Source organism: Quercus lobata, chromosome 8 (assembly GCF_001633185.2).
Source record: "Quercus lobata isolate SW786 chromosome 8, ValleyOak3.0 Primary Assembly, whole genome shotgun sequence".
Lineage (NCBI taxonomy): Eukaryota > Viridiplantae > Streptophyta > Magnoliopsida > Fagales > Fagaceae > Quercus > Quercus lobata.
In genome coordinates, this window is record NC_044911.1 from 61,666,223 (window position 1) to 61,688,525 (window position 22,303).

General features: G+C 34.5%; 2 protein-coding genes across 2 annotated transcripts; both read right to left on the bottom strand.

Moving 5' to 3' along the window:
- Positions 1-5,297: 5,297 nt before the first annotated feature.
- Positions 5,298-11,682, bottom strand: LOC115957816 (protein YIPF1 homolog). The gene is made up of 6 exons (XM_031076149.1): positions 11,427-11,682; positions 10,185-10,224; positions 9,964-10,053; positions 8,104-8,269; positions 6,282-6,555; positions 5,298-5,953 (listed from the first exon to the last, which is right to left on the bottom strand). The coding sequence occupies exons 1-6, from the start codon at positions 11,478-11,480 to the stop codon at positions 5,759-5,761; spliced, it is 819 nt and encodes a 272-aa protein (XP_030932009.1). The 5' UTR covers positions 11,481-11,682; the 3' UTR covers positions 5,298-5,758.
- A 9,123-nt stretch (positions 11,683-20,805) lies between these two features.
- On the bottom strand, positions 20,806-21,574 carry LOC115957196. The gene is made up of 3 exons (XM_031075406.1): positions 21,554-21,574; positions 21,380-21,455; positions 20,806-21,266 (listed from the first exon to the last, which is right to left on the bottom strand). Exons 1-3 carry the CDS (start codon positions 21,572-21,574, stop codon positions 20,806-20,808), a joined length of 558 nt encoding a protein of 185 aa, XP_030931266.1.
- Positions 21,575-22,303: the final 729 nt, after the last annotated feature.

Genomic DNA, 22,303 nt, shown 5'->3' on the forward strand with positions numbered 1-22,303 from the left:
GTCACACGAAAATTGTTGAGGACAATAAACACATTTATAAGAATGGGAAAAAATTAGTCAAATTAAGTATAGATATTCATTTTCAAAAAAAAAATTTTATATATATATAGATATTTAATTAACAAATACTAATAGTTAATTTGGTGATTATGTACTACTTCCCCGTTTCTCAGCCACCCAAACCGCTTGTTTGTCAGTCTCATGTTGAAAACTTGAAATTATATCATACTTTTCTCAACTTAAAAAAAAAAAAAAAAAAAAGATAATAATAATAATAATAATACTTTTTTTTTCTCATTTTCTGCAAGTGTTTAATAGTATTATTATGTGGCTTTTCGGGATTGGATGGCACATGGAATATTTGGTAATACGAACTAGACAAGATTATTTACTATTTTTATATGTTTTTGTAAAACTGTTACAGCAGCGCACGGCGCCTTTGGGTTGGTGGCGACGTGGCGTCACGACAAAATTCATATGACTTTTGTAGCTGTAGATCCGTGCATTATTAGATAGATATTCACGAATCACGCTCTATTGCCTAACATTAGATCTGTGTCTTTTTGCGGGCAGATTCTGTCGATCCTAGCATAACTTATTGAGAAATTTTAGCAAACACGAGCTTTTGCGTCACATTATTTGTACTGTCAGTAGATTGCGATTGATAGTAAGTTTACGTGAAAATGAAGTATCAATTTACTGAGACAGGTGTTATGTGTTGTGTTGGTAGAGTATCTCTCTTCTAGAATCCACTTATTATTGATAAAATTTAGCAACACAAGCTCTTGCATCATATTTTTGTCGCAATTTGGTAGATTGCGACTAGTAGGTTTATGTGAAAGTAACAAGTATCAATTTAGGTGAAAAATGAAGTATCAATTTATTAAGACTCGTGTTATGTGTGGGTAGAGTATCTCTCTTCTAGCATCCACTTATTATTGATAAAATTTAGCAACACAAGCTCTTGTATCATATTTTTGCCACAATTTGGTAGATTGCGATTAGTAGGTTTATGTGAAAGTAACAAGTATCAATTTATTGAGACTTTTGTCATTGTCATGAGCAGGTAGAGTATGTCAGTCTTAGCATTAACTTATTGAGAAAATTTTGCAATATAATCTTTTGTGTCGCATTTTTGTCACAATTTTACAGATTATAGATAGTAGATTCATGTAAAATTGACAAATAGTTAATCATATATCTTATGGTATATAACATAGTTACAAGAAATAGTGTAATAAAGGTTGTGATTTGAAATAACTTTAACTTATTTAGTTTGTCAATTTTTTTTTCTTTTTTGTTCCTTTTTGAAAGTTTAGGAACATAACAAAATGTCAATTTATCTTTATAATATATATATTTTTTTAGTTACTAAGGTAAAGTTGATACTTCAGATTGTGTTCAAATATTATTAGATTTTTCGTTGTGTCAATTTTTTCTAGTTAAATACATTTATACCCTAAAGAAATAAAATTTCAAAAATTAAATAAACTAAAAGTAACTCTAGAAGTAATGTTTTTGTAAGCGCAAAGCTTCATGCACAATAAACTGGTATAATTGGTGAGTTCATATGAGAATGTCTCCAAACATAACCTATTATCTTAGTTCTTAACAACTTATGAAAAATATTATGAAAAAATTACTTCTCTAACATTGCTAATAAAAACAAAAGGGGTGAGAGTTCAGACTTCGTGGAGGAGAGAGAGGGGTATCCAGTATCCAGGACATCCAGGTGCACCTTTTGCTACAATATATTTTTTTCTCAATTAAAAGAGTAAGAGGATACATGAATACATACGTGTAGGAAAAGAAATCAAGAGTCCAGAGGACCAGAAGTGTTTTACTTGCCTATTATGCTGATTAAATAAACATCTACCTAATTGCCCTTAAATCTGTATATTCCTTGCACTTGATTTCAGTTCTCATTCCTCAAGAAAAAAAAACACAACAAGAAGAGCAACATGAACTCATGCCTTCATGTTCACCATCATGTGTTTCTTCCACTTGGTTTCACCGTTTCAGTTCTTATTCATAAAAAGGAAAACAACAAGAGAGCAACATCTTTTTTTATTAAAAGGAGTTGGTTAAATTACTAAATTAGTCACTAAATATTACCCAAAATTCAAATTGATCCCCGATTGTTTGTTTAGTCAATTTCATATCTCGTCATAATCATAAAGTTAAGTTCATCGTTGAGTCACATTATTTTTTTGATAATGACACCTATATCTCTATGCTTTCCATAGCAAGTCACCCTCCACATAGGCACAAAAACAAAAGAGAGGGGATGGTAATGGATGAGGAAACTAAAACTTTTGTCCACAAATTATAACCTTAGCTGTGTAGAATTTTACATTAAAAAAAAAAAAAAAAAAAAAGTGGAACTATGGAAGAAGATAACATATAGGTGTATATGCTATTAGTTGAAAAAGACCCTTCAAATCTTATCTCCAACTAAAATGATTTTGTCTCTGAGCCTCGACCTGTCTGCTTTTGCTTGGACGGGTGTAATTAGATTCTCCTAAATCAATTCATGCAAAATACTCGTAAATCAACAATCTCGCTTTTGCATGACCATGTTTCATGGCCATTCTTTTGTTGCCTCTAGTATGAGTCTTGCAATTTAGGGTCCGTTTGGGAGGATGGAATGGAAAGGAATGAAAAAAAATCAATTTAGAATATTCTTCTCTTCCCTTGTTTGGGAGTTTTAATGGTGGGAATGGAAAGTTTATTCCCTTATTTGGAAGTTTAAGTAAAAGGGAACGGAATGGTTAGGAGGGAATGCTCATTCCTCCATTTTCCCTCAAAATCTCAAATTTTTGTTCCCCTCAAAATTGGGAGGAATGAGAGGGAATGGATTTAGGTTTAATGAAATTTTTGTTAAAATCTCTAAAATACCCCCTTTAATATCAGCCCTTTTTTTCTCATTCAGCCGTAAAAAAATATAACTATCATTCTTGCACGATATTGTCCATCCTCTGCAAAGTGAAGCTGCTACTGTTGGTCTTTCTTTTTCTTTTATCTGCTACAATTTTCGGTTATTGCTCAAACCAAGTATGTCTATCTTTTTCTTTTTTTTATGAACTGTTTGTCGACATTTGTCAACGTCCTCGTATATTCATAAATATGAAGTCTAAAATTACAGCAGCAATGTCCAAGGTTCAATTCTCTACCCCACTATCAAATTATCTAAAGAAAAATTACCCATGTTTAACCCAAAATAAAGTTGTTGCCACATGAATGTTCCTTTGCTAGATTTTTTTGGGCTAAATTGGGTGTTCCCAAATTTCTTTTAATATATTTATTTGAATAGGAAGGTGTTCCCATTTCAAATCTCAAGAACTTAGCCTTACCATGGCTCAGATTAAAATTTCCTGCCTATTATCGTTTTGGTAATTCTTACATCCAATGGAACGTTCTGTTCCCCATGGGCGCTTTGCAGCTTTAGTTACATCGAAATCTCAGCGAAAATAATCAAATACCACGTTTTGGTAAAATTTGTGGCAAACTAGCACTGTTTCATAAATATTTAGCAATCTACCACTTTTTTGGTACTTGAGTTCTTAGGTGAGTTGCCAGCGTGGCACTGCTGACCTGAAATTTGTGGAAATAAAAAAGTAATATGGTACTCGATATTACAAAAATCGAGCACTTTTTTATAGTACTCAAGCTTAACAAAGTCGAGTACTTTAATTTTTTTTTTTTCTACTTTTTGTTTTGTACAAAACTTTTACTTATTTCATCTTCAACTGTTTGTGATTGTTGTATCCACCAAACTAAGTATAGCGTCTGGACTTGAAAAAGTTCATGTGCAAGTAACTAGAGTTGCAGTTAGCTAAGCACAAAGTAGTCTGGCAGTAACTATTCACTAAAGGTGCCCATGAGATGTTAGGAAGTCAGTAAAATGCAAAATGGCCCTTACCCTGGATAACACCTAAACAAAGGACCGGATGGAAGAGGTCTCATTGAGTATATTGTTGTAAAAGTGCTGCACAAAAAAATGATAAGAGTTGGTAATTTGATATGATTCTAAACAAAAAAAATTATAAGAGTTGGTAATTTTATTTGATGTTGATAATTAGAGATCACCAAAGACACATATGGATCGGACCTTTCAGTTCATCACTGTTAGAAACCATGACATGAAAAATTATTTGTTGTATACATATGTGTCAGCAAAATTTAATATGGTTTTTTTTAACACATCGTCCACGTGGCTAACCCGGCCCCACCTTAGTTTGGTGTGTTGGGAAAAATTCTATATAACTGTGAATAAATTTCAGCAAGCACAGTGGAAGCACAACTACACAAGAACACAAAGATTTGCGTGGAAACCCTTTCTCCTTGAAGGAAAAAATCACAGGACAAACTCCAAATATTTCACTCTATTAAATAGAGATTACAACACTTAGAGATACAACTTGAGCAAAAAAAAAAAAAACTCTCTTTTTCTTTTCACTCAATGTATTTCTTACAATTTTCTCTTACTCTCTGTTTTTCTCTTTTCTTTTGCTTGCTCACTCGCTCACATAGTTTTTTAAGACTACACTTCGTCCTCGCTTTCTCTGGGACTTCACTTTCTTGCTCACTGGCCAAATGGCCTCCCCTTTTATTTCTTCATCTTTTCTTTCTTTTTGTCCTTTCACACTCTTGACATCAAATCACAATAAATACAACTCACTTGCCTTGACTTTGCTTTAGCCACTTTCTTTTTCCTTCAACTCTCAGTTAGGCCGAATAGCCTTAATGCATCCCCCTTTCTTTTTTTCTTTTTCTCCTTAGTGTGTCCAACACACCTAAGTCACTACCCAAGAAGAAAATAGGCTGACTTTTGTGCTTGTCCAACCACATCTTTAATGAGGTGTTTCATCAAGTGTGGGCTGGATCCATGGTGCTATGATGCACCTAACATGGTGGACACAAAAATCACAAGCAGTTGAAGATGAAATAATTAAAAGTTTTGTACGAAACAAAAAGTATAAAAAAAAAAAATAAAAAAAATAAAAAAAAAAAAAAAGTTACTCGACTTTGTTAAGCTTGAGTACTATAGAGAAGTACTCGAAATCTCGTCATCTTTCATAAAGGAATAATAAACCCTTAACTTTCATGAAGAGTGCTTCAAGAAAGGAGCTGAATTCTTTGAGCTAGCAACCAATTCATCTACTAGGCTGGCCCATTATACCATTGCCCTCTTGATTGAGGCAAAATTGAACCCGCTCAAAGAGCCACAGTATTGTCTTACAAAATAATTTTCGATAAACAAGTACAACCTCTCGCTTTTCCTTTTTGTGAATATATGCACGTGGACGCAAAAAAGATGTGGTTCTATTTTTTGTGATAAAATTTGCCTTGTATGCTGCTCAGAACAGTCACCATAATACAATTCGTGTATTAAAATTGAAGTATATTTACACGGGGTCAAAACAGAATTCGAAGATTTAGTTCTCCCCTTTGCTAGTATTGGTGTTCTTAATACTGTAGGCTGACAACACCCAAAGCTATTTCGGTCCAACCCATAGAAAAAAACACTATCACTCTCAAAAGCATTAACCTACCTCTTCTTAGAATTCTTTCTCCAAATCCGTATCTCAGAATCTTCTCTAAATGACACATCCAACCAAGTCAGTAATTCCAACACACAGGAAACTCATCTTCAAGACAAACTCCACTCCAGCTAATGTTTTTATGAAATGTCCCATAAAAGTAAATACAACTGGTTATAAGCCTGGACTCTACAGACAGTCACACTGCATGAGGCTCATGGAAAGAACCAGACCTTGATGAAGATTGCCAAAGCCATTTGCAACAAAAATGCAGCAACCACCGTCAATGAAAGATCAGGCCTCTCTTCTACATGAGATTTGAGGTTGAAGGCAACAAAGCAAGCTGAGGCAGCACCAGCAAGAATTATGATGATCCACCGTAGAATCTCGACAGGGATGAGCAACAGAAACTGAAAAATACATGAGTTTACAAATTATGAAGTGGGGGTTTCTCAGCTTGGGAATTGCAAATACAAAAGCTTTCTGACAATATTAAATTGCCTTCAGTGATCATCAATCTTTTATAATATAAGTTGCCTCCTGGTTTCCACCACCCACTAAGAACAAAACAGTTAAAGCTTAAACAGAAGCTATACTGGTTCAATGGAGCAACTGGGGTTTAAATACTCCAGAGGGAAACGTATGCAGTTCAGAGATATGCACCCTCAAAAATCTATATAGAGATGACAAAGAGAGGGGGGGTTGGGGAGGAGCAAAGCAAAGAGCACAGCAACTTACCGAGGCCAGAACAAAAACAAAGAAGGAATATCCCCACAAGCACCAAAATTGAACAAGGCTGGGCTTTGAACCCAGATACTGAAGCAAGAAGTAAAATGCCAATGGCACCACTATTGCATAACCATAGACTGAACCTGCTGCCACATTCATGTAGCTGACATCGAAGCTCCAGGAAGTAGTGTTATCGGTGCGTTTTTCTATGAGGTAGGTGGCACAATTTCCAAAAGAAGCAAGCACAAATACCAATGTAGTAGAGATCCAGATAAGCCCATATCTTACACATCAAGGAGAAAAAGTCAATGTCAGATACTTATGAAATCAATGCTGTTGTCAACTAACCATCAGATTCAGAACCCAGAGAGAAAACCAAAAAGAAATGTAATAATTAGATTCTCAAAAAGTTCAGATATTTGTCAGAAAAGTGTCTTTTTATAAGCAATACAGTTTTTCCCAAATGTGCGATTTCTCTAAAGTCAAATTTCCTTCCCAGAAATTGTACTTGCATCTATGTAAACTTATGTAAATGAGAAGAAGACAAACTTAAAACATTCGAAATCCATAAATGTTATCATATCAGCATTCCAATTTTCTTATAGAAAGATCAATTACAGAATTCTTAGAAATCCCTATGAGAATTCAAAGACTTTGCTTTTGCATAACTTATGAAGAAAAGGAAAAGCATGTGGTGTGTATGCAATTTGAATCTGCAAAGAACAGTACGAGAAAGAGCCATGAAACTGTAAGCATAATGAATGCTTGAAAGTGCAGCAACCTTTAACCAACAACATTCATGAGATACCACTCTTCAGAGAATTAAAAATAACCTGTTGCACATTAAACCATCATCCTTCCAAGCAAAAGATTGGAAACTTCATTCCTTGTTATGTAAAGACACAAAAATTTACAGAATCAGACATTTAAGTATGAAATCCTGGTTCATCTTCCCCATCAGTCACTGTCTTTAGTTCTTCAAATGTTGTCGTGTGAATGAGTATGGAAAATATTTGCAGATAGATATCAAACATCCTCTACTTGGCTCATATCATATCTTGGCTCATATCATATCAAGAGATACAAATATTTCTTTTACTTCCAGGGTAGAAGGAAAAAAAAACAAAAAAAAAAAAAAAAAACCTGAAAAGACAAGCCACCTACCCGCTTTCTTTTTCTTCTCTCTTTTTTTTTGTCAACAATTTCTGATAGCCCAAATCATTTCAAACAAGGAAACAATCTCCTAGACTTGGTAAGTTTGTTGACCTGAATAGGTTTGTCTGCTTTACCATAAATCATGTTTTTGTTGAAGGAATTTCTTAGTTCTTAAATATCTTTAATCCAACTATTTATCCTGAATATATTTAGTTCCAGTTTATGTTAATTTAATTCATAGTGTCCTAACTCTGTATGAACGGATGTCTGTCCCAAGCAATGTCCATTTCACTTTTTTTTTTTGGGGGGTAGTTTTTTTTTTTTTTTTTTTATAAATAATTTTTTTAATTTTATTTTAAGCCAGATTATAATCCACTGGCCATTGGAGTTGCTCTGGTATACTTCCTGCGTACTATAGCATTTTCCTCTTTTTAGTAAAATGCTTATTTACTTAATACATATTTTTTTCCAGAATGTACTTTTATAAAATTATGTATAACTTTGTAGTGGACGTTAGAATATCAAAGGAATTTATCTTCAAACATGTTTTTGTACAGATATGAACTGTCTATTAGTTTCAAATAATCATTTTGAATGAATATATTAGTACCAATTTTTCGATAAAGGAGTACCAAAAGGGGGAAAAGGAAAAAAGAAAAGAAGCAGCGGTACTCACAGATCAGGGTTAGCATCAATTTTTCTAAAAAAATCTCCGGCAATTGGATGCAAAGAACTCATGAGTCTGTTTACGACAACATCTGTATCAACATCGAAATATTGTGTGTATGATAAGATATTAAACATTCCCTTCCAGCCATTTGCTGGTTGTTGCTCAAATCCTTCTGCAAGGATAGAAAGACAGAGATCATTCTACATGAAGTGAATCTAGCAGCAGTCATTGGAATGACAAAAATGCCATAAAAATGACAGCTAGGTCCAATAGCACTACCAGAAAATATGCATAGAAAAATGACTAAACATTTAAAATTTTATCAAATCAATGTTATAAAATATATATATATATATATATCTCCACTAGGTAAAGAAGAAGCAAGCAAGTTCCAATAAGTCCAAAGAATTGGTTAACCATATATACATGCAGCTATCAGATAAGTCATTGAATGAACTACCGTCTGAGCTCTCATTCAATATAACCTTACCCATTGAGATTTCAGTTCAATGCCTCGCATATGTTCAATGGCATCAGAATTTGTGCATGCCTGTTCCAGTCAATCCTACGCATCTCAATTTGATATCCATGAATTGCTTTGTTTTTCGTTTTTTTTTTTTTTTTTTTGTGGGTGGGGGGGGGAGGGGGGCGTTGTTGGAAGGCAAGTAAGACTTGCTGAGTCAACCAAGCTAAATAATATAAGTCAAAGATAATTCTATTGGATGAAGACTCTATTTCTCTGATTTTTCTTCTAGTTTAACTTATTCCTGATATTTTGGCCAAAATTTATCTCTGATGTATCCTCTTCTAATGCTAATTTTGAGTTAGTTACAAAACCTTAAAAAGACTCTGCTTAGAATTCAACAAATTTGGCTTTCAAGACAATATATTATATGACCTCAGTGAAATGATCTCTACATGTTTCTTGTCTCAACTAACAAAACAACCTCTTGTCAGATTTTTTTTTTTTTTTTTTAATAAGTAATCTCCTGTCAGAATTTTTTCTTTCTTTTATTTTTAATTTTTGTTTGAGAGGGGTTGGGATCAATCCTATGTATCTTGATTTAATTGTGTGAGTGGCCCAGTTGGCATGATTGGGGTCTACATCCCAAGTATGAAACCTCTCATGTGTGTGTGTGTTATAAAGTTGTGTGTGATTCCTTTTAACGTGTAATAGTTGGTGGGAAAAAAAAACTCCCCATAATGGCAGGCCCAGAGATTCAATCAGCCAAGAAAACAATTGTATACAAAGATAATAGTGGTTATGAAGAGTCCCTTTTCTCAAATTACCATTTCCCAAATCCAAATTTACCACGCAATATGATGATACTTCCATGAAGCCACAAATCCAGAATAAAACCAATAGATGTCCCAGATAGATCACTGTAATTGAATCCAATTGTCCTACAGATATTGCCTCTTTCCTATTCAGCAGGGTAATTTAAGAGAAGAATCCCACATTGAAACTACTTGAGTTTTATGACCATAAAGGGGGGGGGGGGGGGGGGGGGGGGGGGGGTGTGTGTGCTTTGATGACATTAAATGACAACTGAACTGGACTCTCTACAGAGATTGAACAAAACAATAAAGATATCTCATTATAAGTGGAGGAGTGAATAGAAGATGACATATTCATCAATTAGCATATTCAATAAAGAGCCTTGAAGTTCTTATATATATAAAGGAGCCTTCAAGCTTAGTGGCATTGTCTAATCTCCTTTATGAGGATAGCAAAGGTTCAAATCTACCCTTCCCTACTTGTTGTAACAATTGAATTACCAAACATATTGCTCATGTTCCTTGAAAAACTGTGTAGTTATCCTATAAGCTCCAAAAGTCTGGGAAAGAGAGAGTTAAGAACCATACCAGCTGTACTTCCAAGAGTTTGATAACCCCGCCCTCCTCCTCCCCCTCCTCCATTGTTTGGAGGGAATATTTGCAAATTTGCTTCGGGAACTGCATATGAGTTCAGAAACAAGTTTTTGGGGAAGAAAAGGAGAATGATTCAGATTCAACAGTAACTACGAACAAAAAATAAAAAAATCATTGTATCACAAAGCAAAAATTTTGAAAATAGAATCTCATACCCTCATAGTTTAAAGTGCTCTTTTCATCCTTGATGACAGCCTATGCACCAAAAAACAGTTTTAAGAGAGTATTCATTAATAATAACATCAGCAACAACAAAAATTCAAGATTATATAGAATTTTACAACTCAACACAACTTCAACAAATATATACCGTTTTGGGCATTTTGGCACATGAGAATTATAACTTGAGAACAAAATGTTATAAAAAATTTTAAAATAAAAATATTTGCAGACAGATTAATCTTTACCACAAAAAAAAAAAAAAAAATGAAAAAAAAGAAAAAAAAAAAAAAGGTAAACCTAACTTAGGAATTTACAGCACAAGTAAATATTTGGTAACCTTGGATAAGAAGTTTCTTTTGGCATTAGGTAACAATTTGCTTCCTATAGTCATAGATTGGTGCTGAATGTTATCTACTTTAAACATTAGATCAAGAGGTTTACACATAAATTACGACGGTCCATTAAAACCTATCAAGTCCCAACAAAGGGAAAATTATTATGAAATTTCTTCAACTGCAGAGAAAAACATTCCTCATTAGGTTACTTTCCAGTAAAGCCTCTAGAAGTTCTAAAATTCCAAACCATTTATAGTTAAGCGAATGGTTCAGATTTCGTCACGTCATCAACATTTAAACAAACCTAGACTAGCACTACTTTTGGCATCTATTGAAGATGGCAAAATCCGAAGCAATCATTGAACTATGAACAGTTCGAATTTTAAGAACTCTACAGTGGATTTACCTTAGGAAATTTAGAGGATCCTAATTGGTATAGTCTCTAGGTTTTTACTCAACTTAACTAAAGCTAATATATATAAACAGAATGTAACAAACTCAACCATAAACATAAATTATAATCGATCATTATCCATATATTAATCATTGTGAAATAAAGCTCTAGCTTCTAGTAATGCGAAATTTGCTTTGTAGAACCGTTTCGCTGACTTCAGTTTTTGACTTTTGTTCTCTTAAAAGGCACAATACTTGAAATTACATGAAATTTGAAATTCTTTTCCGTTTTCCTCAGCTTTCTCAGGAAACAAACAAAACGGAGAAAAAAAAAAAAAAACAAACAAAAGTGATCGATCTCGATTACTCCATGCAGTAGATCAATTTGCTCCCAAATCAAAATACAGAAAACAAAAAACCAAAAAAAAAAAATCCAAATTAGTAAAATTACAGAGAAGTAAACACAAAATTGATCAGAAAGAGAAATTATATAAAATCAGAACATACAGGAACTGAGCCGAGCAAATGGCTGGTAGGGAGGCTTGTGTAGGACTCGTCCATGGCAGAGAGAGAGAGAGAGAGTCAATGCGTTATGAATACGAGTGAGAATCTGAGAATTTGATGAAAGAAATGAAATGAACGAGAGGTGAAACGAGAGAGCCCTAAGACGACGTCGCTTTTCGTAGCTTGGAAGGAACACAGAGGACGAGACGAGAGAAGGAAGACTGGACTGACCGGTACGTATAATAAAGAGCTCTCTGAAAGAGGAGGGAAAGAGGGGTGCGAATTGTAGTACGCGCCTAAATGGCGTGTGAGGTAACGCTCGGTTTTATTTTATTCGTTTTCTACTTTACAGCCACGGACACGTGGGTGTATGAGTGCTTTGTTTTACATTTTTTGGTGTAACCTGGGCTCCACGTGGACCTCCTGGGCCTTCATGTTGTTGTTTTTGTTTTTTTTTTTTTTAATCAGAGCCTGATATTAATGGGCCGGGTTATCGGAAACTCGAATCCACTTCTGCCCATGAAGCTAACTTAATGGAACTCCTACACTTGGATTGAGCTTGGTTTTGAGTGATTCTTAGACACACTCATTTTACTTTTCATGTTTTAAACATGGACATTTAAAAAAAAAAAAAAAGTGAAATCGTGCCTTCAACAACTGTTTAAGAACATTAGTTACATTCATTGAAATGTATGGTAGGGGACAATGTAATGGATCCTGTGGGAGGACGAGAGTTTGGGGGAGAAAAACAAAAGAGAGAGAAATCATTCAGTTGTAAGTTCATTCTCAAACTAAACCTGATGACGAATACTTAGTTAATTTTTATGCTATTTTTAGTTGAACATTTCCACTTCACATAAAGAACTTAACTCAGATTTTTGCCTTTTGTTACACAACGGGTATTTTAAAGTTGACCTTGCATCTCATCTCTACAAATTAATTGTGTATGTGAACTATAACATAATTAAAACGAGTCTTAATCAATTGACTTACTTTTCGCCCGCCATAGATCTATTGATAATAAAGTAACTAAATTTTGCAATAGTTCTCAACCTATCGCAATCTTCCTCATTTTTTTCAAATTTGGGACCAATTGTGATCGAAATTGTTAGAAACTGAAAGAATATGGATAGAAACCCAATGTGAGCATGTCCCTCTCTTTGCCTCCGCCATAGATCCATTGATAATAAAGTAACTAAATTTTGCAATAGTTCTCAACCTATCGCAATCTTCCTCATTTTTTTCAAATTTGGGACCAATTGTGATCGAAATTGTTAGAAACTGAAATAATATAGACAGAAACCCAATGTGAGCATGTCCCCCTATTTGCCTCAGATTGTAACATCTAGGAGTTATGGAGTAATAGTATTGGACCGTTACACTACTCCATTAAGTCCACTATCCCACTAAATATTAATGGAGTAGTGTGTATATAAATACCAAGAATGGTACCCATTAAACAGTAAACGAATTCTACATTTTTCATAGTGTTTACAGAGTGTTGTGAGGCTCTTAGGTTGTGGGTTATGTTTGCATCACTCTAGTAGTGTGCAACACCGTCGAAGAAATGTTTTTGGTTCGAGGGTTACACAAACTAGAATTCAAAACGTGTTTGGATAGCTAGTCTGTGTGGAGGCTGGCTCTAGATAGCGTAAAACGATCTCAAAGCTCCTGTGTGATCATTAGTTTAGGCCAAGAGAGGTATGTCGAAAAACTGATTACTTATATTCTGTTGCAAGTTTCTATTTCTAACATTGGTATCAGAGCGTTTATAGGTTGTTCTCGATGTCATAGGCATATATGATTAGTCCTTAATGCATTTTATGCTTCTGAGATATGTTATGAATTTCTATGCACCTCACATGGCCTTCAATGGCAAGTTTTGATTCTGAGCATTTCATGCTTTGAAATTAATATATGTTGTTTATATTACATGTATTAATATCTTTCTTAAGTTTCGTAGCAAATCTCTAAGTGTGCCATGAGATATAGTTTAACAAAACTTAGAACACCGAAACTTTAAGGACAAAATTGCTCTTATATGAATTTTTTTTTACAAAATATGATTTCATATTATGAATCTATATGTTATAATCTTTAAATCGGTATATGGTACGTTAAAAATGGACTTGAAATGAAGAAGATATAAAATTTTGAAGTTCATGTTTGAAACACCTTTTTTTTTTTTTTTTTTTTTTTTTTTTTGTTGAAAGAAATTGAGAGGAGTGGATGAAGGTAGAAGACAACCTGTTTTAGGCATCACGTGTCTCCACTCGCCAAAAGGGCTAGAGTGACATCCAATGATATTAAAAAAAAAAAAAAAAAAGGGAAAAAAGGGAGGTCCTACAATTGCTTACTTCTTAAACACCTGTGTTTTTTTTTTTACTCTGTTCAGTGTGCACATGTACTCCGTTTGGGGTGTTTGATCTTTGTAAGTTTTGTTTTATGCATATTAAGCCTATTGCATTGTTTCACCATTATTTAAAAAGGCATCATGGTCAGTGATATATTTGCAATAATTTATTTGGATTAAAATTGTATTAAATCCATTTAATTATTTCATTGAAACGTATATTATACAAGCCTAACATTTATTTCTCATGAAACGTAAAAGGTATTTGCATAAATGATATGGAATTTATTTAATGTTGTAAATTGTTTAATTCCATTATTATTTCTTAGTGAAATATGGCATAAAAGATAAATATTATATTTAACGTGACAAAGCAATAATTATTTTTTAGTGAAATAATGAGATGCCTATATGAATTGTTCTCATGAGTTTAAATTGTGATAGCATGTTTGGCTTAATAGTTAATTGATAATATTGGTGAATTATTTTCAATACATATATTTTGTAAATATGTTTAGAATTGAAATATGGAATAGTGGGAGTATGGTTGAGTTGCGTTATCTCCCATACATAATTTTACACGAATAGATTAAAATTAAGCTTAGTAATAAATACTAGTGGCATAAGAGATGATTAAGAAGTTTAGCGAATTTTCGATCTTGCAACGTGTGTTGATTATCTAAGTTTATTTTAGATCGAACGTCAAAATTTTTGAAATGCGTGTGTAATGTCCCATTTGTGAAATTTTGTAGTGAAATGGCTTCCAAAGGTATAGTTGCTGATCTCAACAAAGGAGAGAAACTGGATGGTGAAAACTACAATATTTGGCACTGCAAAATCCAATATGTGCTGAATGAGCAAAAAGTCCTAGAGACTCTAACTCATTCGTTGAGTAAACCCGACGAGGGAAGCACTGAGCAACACCAACGTGATCTTGTTGCCTATGAAAGTTGGCGCAAGAAAGATTTGTGTGCACGCTTTACAATGTTAAGCAGCATGCATAATGACTTGATTGGTGAATTTGAGCAATATACAACTACACAAGACATGTGGAAAGCTCTAAAGCTAAGATATGGAGGGACATCAACCACTAGACTGTGTGGCTTAACAATGAAATTTGATTCATATAAGATGCGCTCTAAACATATGATGAAGTAGCATCTTTAGGCGATGTCCTCCATGATTTGAGAGCTCAAATCAACTGGAAACAATCTTACTGACGGACAACATGTCCAGGCAGTGATTCGTTCATTACCAAGTTCATAAGAGACGATGTGTCAAAAATTTTGACACATAATGAGAACATCAAAACATTTGATGATGTGGCTCATCACTTGGAACTTGAAGCTAAGCGCCTTGAAGCAGCCAAGTCGATTAGGTCTGTGCACATGGCTAAGACTAGCTCGCATAAGGCATCTAGGCCTAAACGCAGGCAACCTGATTATACTCCTAGACAAGAGAGACCTAATGGGCCACCACATAAAAAGGCTAAGTTTGTCAAGCGCAATACTAAAGGAAAGTGTGCAAAGAAGGACAAGTCTAAGTTGACTTGTTATAATTGTGGGAAGAAAGGACATTTTGCTCGTGATTGCACTGAGCCAAAAAAGGTAACATCTAATCCTACATCTCACCTTGTTTTTGTAACTAGTCATGTCCTTGTTGCTAATTCTGCTCCTATGTGGCTGTAGACTTAGCAGCAACAGAACATGTAGTGAGAGATAGAGTGGGATTTGTGGAGTACCGTCGGATTCCTGTTGGCAATAGAGACATCAAGGTGGGAAATAGAGTTAGCATGGAGGTACTTGGAATTGGTACCTACAAGCTAGAATTGCGAGGTGGTCGCACTTTATTACTCCATGACGTATTGTATGCTCTAGGGATCTGAAGGAACTTACTTTCCGTAGTTACTTTGTTAAGACTTGGTTTCCAGTTTATTTTTTAGAATAATTATGTTTTATTGCATTTGGGAACAGTTTATTATGGTCGTGGTTTTATTTCAAATGGTTTTTTTAATTTTGGATATTGAATATTATAATAATGATAGTTCAGTTTTTTTGACTTCATCTAATAATGCTTCTGCTAATTCAATTATATGGCATGCTAGGCTTGACCATATAAGGCAAGAAAGGATGACTAGGTTAGTTAGAGAAGGCCTTATAGGCAATCTCACTAAGGTAACTTTGTCCACATGTGAACATTGTCTTGTGGGAAAGTCAAAAAGAAAACCGTTTGAAAAAGCCACAAGGGCATCTTTTCCATTGCAATTAATCCACTCTGATATATGTGGTCCAATGAATGTGAGGGCAAGGCATGGAGGTTTCTACTTCATCACATTTATAGATGACTATACATGTTACGGTCATGTCTATTTGATTTCTCATAAGTCTAAGGCTTTAGATTGATTTAGACGATACATGAGATTGGTTGAGAATCAATTAGACAAGAGCATTAAGGCTCTCAGAACTGATCGTGGGCGTAAGTATCTATCTGAGCAATTTAAGAAGCTTTGTGATGAAAAGGGAATTGAAAGGTAGTTAACGATACCTTATACACTGCAGCAAAATGGTGTGGTGGAAATGAGAAATCGAACACTGCTAGAGATGGTTAAGTCAATGATGGCGCAAGCAAACTTATCGATTTTGTAGTGGGGGGTTGCACTTTTGACTGCAGCCTATATACTTAACTGAGTGCCCTCTAAATCAGTATCTTCCACACCTTATGAACTATGGACCGACAAGAAACCTGACTTGAATAACTTGCGGCTGTGGGGTTCAATAGGTTATGTTCACAACACTTCTCATAGATATGGGAAGTTAGGGCCTAGAGGAAAGAAGTGTATCTTTATAAGATATTCTGATCATTCCAAAGGCTATGTGTTGATAGGTGAACAACCTGATGGAAGTGTGACTGAATTGGAGTCACGTGATGTAGATTTCATTGAAAGTGAATTCCTTAACATAGGTGAGGTTGAAAAGAACTTGACTTTTTATGAAATGATGGATCAAGAGGTAGGCGCCCCAAGTAGACTAGTAGAGGACAAGGAAGAAATTCCTACAACTCCTAGAGACAGTGGGAGTGACTTACAACCTAGTGGGAGCACACCACTAGAAGTTAATCCACAACAACCTTAGCCACATAGAAGCAACCGTGGTAATGTTCCTCGTCTTCATTTTAAGATTGAGGGGGAAGCTTTCATGATTGCTTCACAAGATGATGATGAGCCAAAAAATGTGCAATAAGCTCTCTCATCTTTTGTTAGTGATGAGTGGATGAAAACAATGAATGATGAAATGGAGTTTATGAGGACTAATCAGGTTTGGTATCTGGTAGACCTACTGTCAGGGCATAAAGCAATTGGGAACAAATAGGTTCTTAAAATCAATCGCAAGGCGGATAGGTCAATAAAAAGGTATAAAGCTCGATTAGTGGCAAAATGATACACTCAAAAGAAGGGTGTTGACTACGAGGAAACCTTTTCTCTGGTTGTGAGGTTTGCCGCTATTCGACCCATTCTGGCCATTGTTGCAAACTTGAATTTGAAATTATACCAAATGGACGTTAAGACAGCTTTTCTCAATGGACAACTAGATGAAGAAATCTATATGGATCAACTTATTAGCTTTGTGACTAAAGATCAAGAGCACAAAGTATGCAAACTTAAGCGATCCATATATGGTTTAAACTAGTCATCTAGACAGTGGTATCTAAGATTTCATCGAGCCATTCTATCGAATGGGTTTACAATGATTGAAGAAGATCATTATGTCTACGTAAAACGATCCAAGGGAAGTTTCATTATTTTGTCATTGTATGTCGATGACATATTACTGGCCGGTAATGACATGAAGATGATTATCGCCACAAAAGGGTGGTTGTCCTCTAACTTTGAGATGAAGGACATGGATGAGGCAGATTATATTCTAGGGGTTAAAATCTTTAGGGATCGCTCAAAGAAACTTTTAGGTTTATCACAACAAACCTACATTAAGAAAGTTCTTGAGCATTTCCAAATGCATAACTGCAAATCCATAGATACTTTAGTTGCAAAAAATGAGAGCTTAAGCCTTGATATGTGTCCTAAGACTCAAGATGAAAAAGAAAAGATAGCTCGTGTTCCCTATGCTAATGCAATTGGAAGCTTGAAGTATGCAATGATGTGTACTAAACCTGATATATGTTATGCTATTGGATTGGTCAGCAGATTTCAGTCTAATCCAGGACTTGCTCATTGGAAAGTTATTAAGAGGATATTAAGGTATCTTAAAGGGACAGTAGACTACATCCTTTGTTATCAGGGTTCAAATCTACGTATGATTGGCTATAGTGATGCTGATTAGGGTAGTAACCTAGATGAACGCAAATCTACATCTGGATATGCTTTCTTGCTAAATAATGGCGCCATCACTTGGAGTAGCGAGAAACAACCTTTTATAGCATTATCAACTATGGAAGCAGGGTATGTAGCATGTTCAGCAGCTGTTCAAGAAGCAGTTTGGTTGAGGAGGTTCTTTTAGAATCTTGAGGTTGTTAAGGATGCCTTGGATCCCGTTACGATACGTTGTGATAGCATGGTAGCACTTGCCCATGCTAAAGACTCTAAGTATCATGGTAGAACCAAACAAATTGATATACGATATCACTATATTCAAGACATGGTTGCTCACAATGAAGTGATTCTAAAACACATTTCTACGAGTCTCATGATTGCTAATCCACTAACAAAGCCTATAGGAATGGATGTCTTTTAGGCTCATGTTAGGAGTTTAGGGCTATGTAGAATATGATGATATGTTGTTTTTAGTTACCATTTATTGTACTTTTTGGGATATTTTGTTTTAAATACATATGATGTTATTCAGTTAATAATATATATGTTTACACACACATATACCATATGATGAGTTCTATGGTATGAAAGGTATGTCGGCAGGTTTAGGTCGGCTCACTCACACGAGCGATCACCTCTGGTGCTTGAGTAGTGAGCAGAGATGAGACATTGTGTCATTCAATGCTTATGTAGCATATATAGATAGTTGACACAAACAGATGTCGTCTTAGTTGGGACTCAGATGAGGTCTATAATATATTTATCTTGATTAGACCGTACATGGATAGCCCATGATCCATGTAGCCTGTGGTTAGCTAGATGCGAGACCTTATTTGATGCCTGAGGTGGCAAGCGAATAAAGGACTCAAGTTAGGCGCTTGAGTAGCGACTAGACTAAGATTTGTACGAAGTATTGAGTTAAGACATACGCTCTTACTTAAGAGAACTCCACTGTAGCATGTATTTCATACTACATGTGCTTGCTTGACCAAAAGCGAAGGTGGGAGAATAAATCCCTGCTTCTTCACCATGTGAATCCCATGGATCTTTCATTAAGATCCTACTTATGCCCTTGTTACTTTTGACTATGTCATGAAGCTGAGGTTTTGATGTTTGCTACTTTGGCATGTTACCTATGGCCATGTTGGATTCAGTTTAAAGGAACATTGCTGGGAAAGCGATTGAACCAAAGTTAAAGGACATGAGTGCAAAGGGAAGACTATTTTGTAACACATCCTTATATTTGTGCTCATTCGACAGGTTATAGTGCTTATGGTAGCAAAATAATCGTGAGTACATTTAGATAGTTATGACGGATCAAGCATAAGTCTGAGTATTAAACTCAAAAGGGGTTAGAGATGCTTGATTCGATGTGTTAATATATGTCTAGGGCATAACGAGACACTTGGGATGTTGCTATGCTGGTCTTGGTATAAGATTTAGTATAGTGCTCCCAAATATGTTTTTCAAGTGTGCTCGACGGTCGCACAACCTATTTGCCAGTATGAACACACTGAGAAACACATTGAGAGATGGATAATAGGGCCATGACAGACACCCAATGTGAGCATGTCCCTCTATTTGCCTCAGATTGTAACATCTAGAAGTTATGGAGTAATAGTATTGGACCGTTACACTACCCCACTAAATCCACTATCCCACTCAATATTAATGAAGTGGTGTGTATATAAACACCAAAAATGGTACCCATTAAACAGTGAACAAATTCTACGTTTCTCATAGTGTTTACAGAGTGTTTATAGAATGTTGTGAGGCTCTTAAGTTGTGGGTTATGTTTGCATCACTCTAGTAGTGTGCAACACCGTCGGAGAAACGTTTTTAGTTTGAGGGTTACACAAACTGGAATTCAAAATGTGTTTGGATACTTATATTCCGCTGCAAGTTTCTATTTCTAACAGAAATATACGAAGACTTTCTCATAGTTTATTAATAATTGATGACAGCCAACCAAGTTAGAAAAGTAAAATTTGAATACACTTCTTGAAGTGCTACCTTACATAATTAAATTAAATTAAATCATATAATTGCATACTTCATTTATAATATTAAAAAAAAAAATCACAAATGGAAGTTTCAACGAATTAAATTGAATTCATTTTAATAATATAAAATCTAAAATTTTAAATTATCTTGTTGTTTAAATTTAAAAGTTGACATTCGTTTATAAAATTTGTGTGATAAAATTTGTAGTGGTTGTATCATACTATTATCACTGAACACACACATTTAAGATGCCGTAATGGTAAATAAGAATTCGCATAGGTTAAACATAGTAATACGAGACAAACAACAAAGTTTAGCCGTTCTAAACTAGATAAAATAAAAAAGCAGCGAAGCATTATTGTAAACTGAGTACAAAAAAAAAACTACACTGCATAAACCAAACTATACAATATGAAGTTCCTCATGAAAAATGGATAAAACAAATTAAAGGGGACAAAAACAAAAATGATTCACATATTATAAAAGGATATCAAAAATAGATTATCCCAAATAATAAAGTTTCATATCATAAATATAACAAATCCCAAGTCTGAAATTCAAAACCTTTACTTCTCTAAGAAATCCAAACCAAAATCCATTAATTCCTCCTCAAAAAATCGGAGGAAAAATAAAATATTTAACTCAAATAAACTTAGTATTTCACTAAGTCCTTAGCAAGGTATATTTTCTAACAAATTTTACATGATAGAGCATGAATAGTCTGGATCATAGAATGGATGAATCTTCATTGGCGATGGTGGCTGTGGAAAGCATTGTGCCGGTGGCTCATACTGCAGGTAATAAGGGTGCTGTGCCCAAGGCTCATAGCGTGAAGGCTCAATGCGTGACCCATAGTAGCGTGGCTCATGATAATTAGATGGGTAATAAGGATACTGATGTAAAGGCAAAGGCTCCACTCTTCCATAATTCTGATAATTACAAGAAGGATAGTCATGGTAAGACTCATAACCATGGTCATAGTTATACATCATCATATTCATATCGCTATTCCTATAGGTATAGGGATCATCATCAGAATGAACTTCAATGAGTTCTGCCTTTTTCCCAGCTTTTCGTAGCTTCTTCAAAAGTACTTTTGGATCTACCTTACCACAAATACGTGCAACCCCTTCTGCTACATCAACATCATAAGATAATCCTAACAAGAAAAATAATAATAGATTATAAGAAACAGCCCATTAGGCCAAAACACATAATGAAAAAAAAATCCTAGCCATATCAAAAGTGAAAGAGAGCAAATTGAAAAAAAACCTCTAACACTCTTCAATACTTTGATCAATGTCTTGTGCCACTCGGGAGCTTTGGTATCAACTTTCAGAGAACAACTCTGCAAAACGTAATATAAAAAGCACCATATTATGTTAAGAAAAAGATATAAAACACACAAACAAAAAGGCTAAGGATGAATGATAAAAAATGACTAACCATGTATCCGGGGATAGCCATTGAAAAGAAGCTTGCTATAACAGGAGACAAAAGGTTTTCTTCTAAAACCTTAAACTTGAACGCAGAATGTTGTAAGAAAATGACTTTCTAAAGTTTTAGGTTAATACATATAGGGTTGGTTCGTTTATATAGGTGAAGCCGTACGTGAAGGCCAAGTAACTAAAAAAATCTAGGGTTAGGTGTCAGTTATGGAAGTTTTACACGTAATAAAGTGTATCAACCGTAAATCACAATCTAATTCTGGTAAGAATATTTAGTATATATGTTCTTGATCATGTTTTATTTCTCCGTATAAATATCAGAAGATTTTATTTTCCCATTATAAACTATTGGATTTCTTATTTTATTTTACTTTTTCGAGAATTATATAAAATAGATTTCAATTCCAAAAAAGCTTTTATTTTTTATTTTTTTGAGAATCCAATTCCAAATAAACCAATCATGAAATTATGGATTCCGAAACCTTATTTGTAGCTAATTAAGGTTTTTTCTCATAACCAATAAATGAGACTAAACCCATTCAACCACTTATGAGATCCCATCCTTTAGTGTATTTTGAGTTATGTGGGCGGGAGATATATGTCCTCAGACATCTCTGTAACTTCACTTAGAAAGATTGGTATTAGGTTATCAACCATTTACAAGAACAATGTAAATCACCCTAAATTGATTTGACTGATCATTAACCTCAAAATTCATCAAAAAAAAGATCATTAACCTCAAAAGCTA